The sequence below is a fragment of the Papaver somniferum genome, unplaced genomic scaffold (assembly GCF_003573695.1).
Source record: "Papaver somniferum cultivar HN1 unplaced genomic scaffold, ASM357369v1 unplaced-scaffold_12, whole genome shotgun sequence".
Taxonomy (NCBI): Eukaryota; Viridiplantae; Streptophyta; class Magnoliopsida; order Ranunculales; family Papaveraceae; genus Papaver; species Papaver somniferum.
In genome coordinates, this window is record NW_020621047.1 from 599,937 (window position 1) to 608,770 (window position 8,834).

The 8,834-nt window shown below is 37.8% G+C and overlaps 1 protein-coding gene across 1 annotated transcript; it reads right to left on the reverse strand.

Annotated features, from left to right (window-relative positions):
• Positions 1-6,099: 6,099 nt before the first annotated feature.
• On the reverse strand, positions 6,100-8,323 carry LOC113330929. The gene is made up of 4 exons (XM_026577721.1): positions 7,960-8,323; positions 6,670-7,830; positions 6,462-6,583; positions 6,100-6,243 (listed from the first exon to the last, which is right to left on the reverse strand). Exons 1-4 carry the CDS (start codon positions 8,321-8,323, stop codon positions 6,100-6,102), a joined length of 1,791 nt encoding a protein of 596 aa, XP_026433506.1.
• Between the last annotated feature and the right edge of the window lie 511 nt (positions 8,324-8,834).

Here is an 8,834-nt window from a genome sequence, read left to right on the forward strand (position 1 = left end):
CTTTGTAGGTACGTTCTAAGCAAACCTTCACGAGACTTCAACTCGTCCACTAGGGACACTTAGTGGTTTAAAAGGCTTAGTGCATACGCTAAATGCATTCGAGAGACCAGCGACAGTGGTATAGGTAGGATTTCCTTAGTTTTGTTTTACTTGAGGACAAGTAAAATTCAGGTTTGGGGGTATTTGATGAGTGCTAAAAAGTGCATATTTCTATATATTTTTCTTGGCATTTAACTCATCTTTTGTGCATTAATTCTACATTTTATCCCATATTCTGTGTTTTCGTTGTTTTCAAGAATAAATACTTTTCTTAATTAATTTTGCATTTTTAGGTACTAAATAAAGCCTGGTTAACTCCGGGAGCAAAAAGAGCAAAGAAACGGCAAAGACTCTCGCTAGGAGGAAGCGAAGAATGATGTTTGCAAGAGCCGGATCAACTAGAAGTGGGCTTGAAGAGGAAGAATTGTTCTTAAAGAATATATGGGCTTGGCATACCCAAGGCCCAAAACCCTTACCCAAATCCATTTCCATTATCCATACCCATTTCCATGAGAGCCGTCAGATTGGATCCATCTTGTCATCCAACGGTCGCCTCATCATTGTGCATCAAAATCCAAAGCTCCGGTCAAACACCATAGTACCTAACTCCATCTGAAGCCGTCAGCTTCGTTGTATCACTTAATCCAACGGTCGCTCAGAGCCTTCTTCTATCTTGCCGTTAGATTCAATCTGAAGTTGATGATCCAACGCCTTCCACTCGTTGTTCATCAAACTCCGCTGCACCTGACCAACACCTAAACATCAAACCCATCGACCCAAAACAAACACCCACTCTCTTCTTCCCCAAATACACTTCCCCCAAATTTCTCCTCTTCCCCCGACCATGGCAGACACTGCCATGTCTGCTCCGCCGTCTCCATCTCCACCACGACCACAAGGACACCACCACCATCACCTACCTCTTCCCTAGTCGTGTCTGTCTTGTTCTTAGCATTAATTTTTGATGCTACCAAGAAGACAAACATAGCTAGGGTTTCACAGTGGAGAGAAGAAGGAAATTGGAGCAGCGTTCGAGTAAAGGATTAGCAGAGGAGGAGAAGTACAAGCATGGGTCGAGGCTATTTGCATCAGAGAGTGAGTTTAATTTCCAATTTAAAAATTAGGGTTTCCAATTTAGGGTTTCTGAAAATTTGGATATTTTGTAAGCTATAAAAGGGAAGTGATGTGAGATGTAAAAACTGTTCTTGGACTAGCCAAGTTTCCACCCAATTTGGGTTAGCCTAATTTCAATTGTTCTTGCACTGTTAATTGTCCTGTTAAATTTCAGTTTCAACTGTTAGTTGCATTTTCACCCTTAGTTGCATTTGTTGTCATGTTAGTTTTGAGCCCAATCATGTATAGATCTTTTTCTACAGTTGGGGAATACAACAAATCCCTTAGAGAACTTGCGTGTGGACAAACTTCACGTTATGCACCTCCCATAGACCATGATGTCAATAGTCATAGGAATTATTATGGACATTTTCAAAGTCCCGAGCCGCAATACATGAACCCTAATGACTATTCATACATGCATCATTCGCCACAACGTGAAAATGAACATTTTGCTAGTGCCTCACTCACACAATCATCACTGATCGATCAATTAGAAGCTCGAATCGCAGCTTTAGAAATGCAATCACATGAGGAATCTGTCACATCTAATTTTCTTAGGCAACCTAAAATCTATGCATGTCCTGCATGTGGTAGTTTAGACCACCCTGTTGAGAATTGTCATATTTTGCATAATTTTAGGCAATCTAGAGAAAATCCAAGGTATGAAATGCCCATAAATTGTGAGAATGGTAGTCATTGGGACCATAATCAATCCTTTGAGGGTTGCGATCAATATTTTGTAAACCCTAATGACCATGCACACATGTACCATTCACCACAATTTGAACATGAAGAATTTTGTACTCCCATGAATTTATACTCCACCACAGAAGCTTTAAGACTCAGTAAGCAAAACTTTGATAGATCTACATCACGAATTCATGCATATTTAGATCAGATTTTGCTTCACCTACAAAAGGAGGAAATTCATGAGGAAATGTATGTTGTCCCTAATGAAGTGTCTAGTCCCATTCATGTAAATGGTGTTGAATATGAACCTAATTTAGAGGAACATGAATCGACTAATGACACCACCACTGTTAATGAGGACCAATATGCATGCTACCATGATGATGATTATGATGATATGTTAGAAGAACATGAAAATATTGTGGAACCTGTTGGTTCAATAACATATGGCTTCTCGCCATCGACCTTCATGAATGTTGTTTTTTCTAATACTCATTGTAATTCATATGATTTTGATATTGACATGGGATTCGTACAATTATTCTGCGAAGATGAGCATGACATAGGAATAGTTGAATCTTCTGTAGACACTAATGCTAATATGCATGAAAATATATTTGATGTGTCTGATTCTCTACCTAGGTCACATTGTGATATTTCTCCTGATTTGCCGATGCATGAGAATAAATTTGTTGATGATGTTGATGACTCTGATTGTGATCTGGCCAATTTGTTTGATGATTGTGAGCATGTTGTGACACGTGTAGAAGACTTAGGAGATGTTGATGTGATTAGTAATGATGTGCCTATCGTCCTACATAAGTCACAATCTGATGGCCTTCCACCCAACCTAGATTTGGTTTGTACCCATATTGTCAAACCGACTTTTCTGAGAGTCCCTAATCTAGGTTTGGAACTGTGTGCTTCCCAAGTCCTTTTGGACTATTTTGCATCTAAGTATAATATCTTTGAGGAGCCACAGTTGGAATTAGCATGTTTGCCCGTCCCTAGCACAGTTCATTTCGAGCTAGACCTTGTGCATGATGAACCCCCAAAACTGCGAGATTTTGTTTCCAAAATTTTATCTGTTGAAAAATCCAGGTTTGGGGGTAGCTCATTTTGTTTCACAGTTTCACTTGCGTTTCTTTCCTGTTATATTTGTGTGAAGCTGTTGAAACCTCTACACTTTGTCTTTTGGGTTGATCCTCAACTCTTTAGATTGTTAGTGTATGGTGAATTTTTGTATATAATCCAGTAGATAAAATTTCTTAAAACCCTTTTGTTCCTTTTGTATATATTTTGCTAATCCAATATGATCTCGGCTGACATATGTTGGATTCTTGTCTTGAATAACGGAGTTCTAATATTGCTTTCGCCGAAATCGGGTATTCTCTTTCCTTTCTCTCTACTCAACATGATCCTCTTCATATGTTGTATTATAATTTTGTTCATATTTTGAAACATTGAGGACAATGTTTAGTTTAGGTTTGGGGGTGAAAAGTAGATACTTTGATAATATGCCATAATTGAAAACAAGAACTCCTTCTTTTTGAAAAATTTGAAAAATTGAAAATAAAAAATTGAAAAATCATAAAAATCGAGCTCATTTACCTTGAAATGTTGACTCTTGTGCAAATATGTAATTTTAAGGATTCTTAGTCTAGATATTTAGGCACCCCTGATTCTAGCACAATTCACATAGTGATAAGAAACTTGCACGCGCACAATCTACCAATACATGTATAGCCTCATCCTTGAGGTGTTCTATCGGAAGTTTTAGTTTCCAATCACTTTAGAATACTGAACGAAACTTGACTAGCTTGTTCTTTGGTTGGTTGGGATAGAAGGTGGAGGTTACATTAAGAAAGACAACCATCGAATTTAACTGGGTGCATCAAAAAGGGCTACCTCTTGCAAAATGTCATGTAATTTTTTGTTTCTTTTTTCTTATGTATCAAAAGTGTTTCCTTATCAAAAAAAAATTCAAAAAAATTCAAAAAAAAAAACGATGTATATATTCAGAAAAAATATCAGAAAAATACAAAAAAAAAATAATCAATCAAGTATTTTTCAATTCCATCCTCTCTTGTTCCAAAAATAAAAGAGAGTAGTCAATGTAAATAAGAGTCATGTAAAGAGTCATTTTGTTGTTTCATTGTAATAATCAAGGAGGGTGTATGCCATTGATGTACAACGCGAGTAATTGTGAAACACCTCCTACTCATTCACAATTCTCCATTTTAACGCGAGTAAAGAGTCATGTAAAGAGTCATTTTGTGCATTAATTCTCCATTTTAACCCATATTCTGTATTTTCATTGTTTTCAAGAATAAATATTTTTATTAATTAATTTTGCATTTTTAGGTACTAAATAAAGCCTGGTTATCTCACGGAGCGAAAAGAGCAAAGAAACGGCAAAGACTCCCGCTAGGAGGAATCGAAGAATGATGTTTGCAAGAGCCGGATCAACTAGAAGTGGGATTGAAGAGGAAGAATTGTTCTTAAAGAAGATATGGGCTTGGCATACCCAAGGCCCAAAACCCTTACCCAAATCCATTTCCATTATCCATACCCATTTCCATGAGAGCCATCAGATTGGATCCATCTCATCATCCAACGACCACCTCATCATTGTGCATCAAAATCCAAAGCTCCCGTCAAACACCATAGTACCTAACTCCATCTTGAGCCGTTAGTTTTGTTGTACTTCCGCATCCAACGGTCGCTCCTCGCTTCCTTCTGTCTTGCCGTTAGATCGATCCATCATCTTCGCATCCAACGTCTCATCCTCGCTGTTCATCAACAATGGCAAAACTTTCTCAACACCCGAGTACCAAATACCCTATTCCCAAAACAAACAGACCCTTTCCTTTTCCCCATCGGTTCTTTCTTCTTTCCCCAAATTCTCTTTTCTCTGCAAACCAGCTCCTCCTTCCACCCGACCATGGCAGCCTGCAACTGCTGCTCCTCGAGCTTCACTACACCCCTCTCCGCCTCTACCAAAACCCGTACGCACCACAGTTTTCTCTCCCTAGCCTAGTCGTTTCCCCAAACCCAAATCTCTCTGACCTAGGTGTGGAGTTGATGAAACAACTCGAGCTAGGGTTGCAGTACATCAATTGGAGCAGGAAGAGCATCAGAGGGACATCAAGAAGCATGGGTCGAAGCCAATTTACACATGTGTATGTCGAATTTGATTTTCCCCAAAAGTTAGGGTTTGCAAATTTTAGGGTTTTGTGAAATTAGGGATTTTGTTGTAAGCTATAAAAGGGAAACGATGTGTAATGTTTTGGGTATGCCTGGACTAGCCAGAGCACCACCAAGAGGACTGGAATAGCCAGTTCCTCAATTGTTCATGTTCTGTTGTTGTTTCAATTCCAAGTTCAATTAATGCCTAATTCAATGTATTGTTATCTTCAAATGTTATTTATGTTCTAAATCCACCACTAGGGTGAGAAGACCCTTAAGCCATGTTGGTTAGCCTTTAGGTTGATTCTTGTAGAACTCAAAATAGTCTAGGCTAGCTAAATTCCTAAAAGCCTCACTGACTTGTGATTAGTGGTGCTGTAAAAAGACCAGTAATGCTAGGGGTTAGTGGTAGTTCTAAGGGATTAACCAGCCATATTAGTTAGAGACCTAGAAACCTAAATGACCTGTGATTGTTTATGCTTTAATCAGATAGGAAATGCTAGGGGTTAATCTAAGGATTTTAGGTTAGATAACTTGCCACATGAATTGCCCTGGACAAGAGACTAGCTTGAACTAGACCCTCTTGTCCATTAGGGACAAGGATTTAACCTAGGTGAACTAGCTAGGTGAAAGGGAAATCTTAACCCTAGAATCACACTTCCATTCCCCCTGTTTTCATTTTCTTCACTACTTTTTCCACTGTCATTCTTAGTCACTTGCTTTGCTTCCTGACAACATCTCACAGTTATCTTTTGTCACTGCCTTGCATATAGAATTAGCTTAGGAGAATCTCAACACAACCAAGTCTCTGTGGATCGACCCGTATTTGCCATTAGCTTCAATCGACACCGTGCACTTGCGGTATTAGTTTGTAGGTCTTTTTAGAAGCCTACCAAGTAGCCCTCTTCCGGTGTCCAACATCAAATCATCAGTATAATATCCATCGTATTCCGAGTTAGTTGGAAACGTAGACTTGCCTCGAGAACTACAGGAACCTCTACTACCAACTATCCCACGTTCTTCACCAACTGTTTCTTGCAAATCATCAAAAGTTACATTATCACCTTACACCTCCAAGTCATGCAAATTTTTTAAAGCCAACCATTCATCATTTTCATCACGGTCCTCCAGGAAAATAGGATCACGATCTTTATCATCATCGTTATATTTTTGGATTTCTATGTAACGACGCTTCAATTTCTTATTGTACTGGATAAAGACACTATCATTCAGTTTCTGATGTTTAATACGATTTCGTTTTTTCGAGTGCAACTTAAATACGAAAAATACATGGCTAAATATGCAATTGAAATACAAACATAAATAATTCAACTAAAACACTTAATAGTAAGCACATGCTAATTTCTTTGCAGGGTTCATGTATATTCAGAATATTACTAATCAGTGCAAAAGATTGGAATACTTACATTTTGAAATGTGCTCCAGTTTCGCTCACATGGGGAAGCAGAACAAGTAAGACTCAATAATCTTATTGCAAATTTTTGTAGGTTTGGCGCATCGATTCCTCCAAAAGTAATCCACCACTCATCTGTTATGAATACAAACAAAGTAGTTATAAATGATATCCAACACAAATGTAATCAAATTTTAAACTTATAGAGCGAACAAGCTTACGAGGTTGATCCTTGGTTCTTCTTTTTTTGCAAGGAGGAGTTCCCAAGACCCCAACAACATCAGTATACTTTATCAATTCACCTGTAGCTAGCTCAAGTTCATCTTCATTGGGTATAAGCCTTCCCATTGCTTTATGAAGCCCCGTTTTGATTTCTATGTACTTCTCATTATTGTCCATTTCATAAGGTTCAATATTGTAGAATATGGAAGGATTCAAATAGTAGGCCGCATAATGTAAAGCATGGTTAAAGTTATTCTTCCATCTTTTCTCAAAGCAAGCCTTAATTACAGCCCTAGTATCATCATCTTCTCTGAAATTCTCCTCTAGTTGATCCCTTGTTATTCTCATTGCATCATAAAAAGAAGGCATTGTAGGTTTGCGCTCAATATCCACTAACCTTACAACCTTAACTAAAGGCTTCAGCACTCTACAAGAGTAATCAACATCTTCCCTAAATGTACTACTTGTGACAATTTTAAGTGCATTAATTCCAACATTTTCTTTTGAAAATCTAGTTTTTTCCCATCTATCATTCACAAACATCATTTGTAAAGGAGTTTTATACTTTTGAATACTTTCTAGTGTGTAATATTGAGTTGCAAACCTAGTCTTTGTAGACCTATGTAAGTCTTTACCTGTCAAATCCCTCATTAAGCATAATACTTGAAAATGAGCATAAATGTATGTAACAAGTCTTTTACCTAGAATGACGGCTCTCTTGATTCGTGTAAGCTTGTCACCAAGTTCTTCTAGCATCAACTGGACACAATGAGCACCACAAGGAGTCCAAAATAGATTTGGGTATTCAAGCATTAAATTCTTCCCAGCCTTTTTAAAGTTTGAACCACTATCGGTAATGAACTGAACTACATTTTCTTTCCCAACATCATCAATTACCTCCTTTACAAGCTCACGTATGAAATCAGCATCATTGGTTCTGTTTGACGCATCTACGGACTTCAAGAAAACTGACCCTTTCGGACAATTCACCAAAAAGTTAATAAGATGACGCTTTTTCCCATCTGTCCAGCCATCGGACATAATAGAACATCCATACCTCTTCCAATGTACCCTAAATGTATCAACAAAATTCTTCGTTTCTTCTAATTGTTCCTTGAAAATATTTGAACGAATCTGATGGTAAGATGGCGCGGGCATAACTAACATCAAAATAAAAAACATAAAAGCATAAGTAACACAACAAATACCCAACCTCATTCCTAAGAAGAATACAAATAAAACAACACACAAGCAGATTAACCAAACGTAATAAAAGATTACTGGCATACCTTTCCTATATTCACCAATTGCATAGATCATTTCTTGGAAAGTTGGACAACGAACAGTATTAAAAGATATAGAATTCTCAGTCATCCAAACTGAAATTCTTTTCCATGCATCTTTCTTTAACTTCTCTTTCGCTGAACTGTTTCTGTCAAGAGTGGCTTGCTGAGTTTTTTGGTGGTCTGTCTGCATGAGTAAATCCATTGGACCCCTACAATTACTTTGGCTCTTGAATTTTCTCTTTATCTGATTCTGAACAACTACTTGACTACAACTACGACTGCCCACGTTGGAAGCCTTTTCAACTTCTTGTACCTCATTATCAGTATCAGCATCAGAATTCTCATCAGATTTTGTACGCCGATACATAGCATCAATATTCTCCCTATGAGCTTTCTATAACTTCTTTATATTGTCAGTAAGTCTAATTTCATTTATAACTTCAATTGTTGCTTTCAAACATGATGAAATATTCCCCTTGACCTGTGTGAGATGCTCCTTAAGCCTAGTAATTCCACCACCACGCATTTCTTTGTCACAAAGCACACAACTTAATTTCTTTGGAAATGCAGGATCTTTGCATGTAGCCCATTTCCATGTTGGATCTTTATATAGAGTCTGAGTAGAAGATTGAGGCAGCATTGACCCACATGTAGTGTTTGAGGTGTTCGAATTAGAAGCGTTAGAAGAATCCATAATCACAACCTGGAATAAAATCATCCATGTGAACTGATTAGAACCAAAGACCATCCCCTGCTAATTAGAACTTGCTAATCAAAATCCATTTCACAAACATCGTAAGCTTAACCCTAAAGAACTCCTAATTATATGAACAAAATGCATCAGAGAGATTCCCATGACATGCAAGGGGCCTAGATCA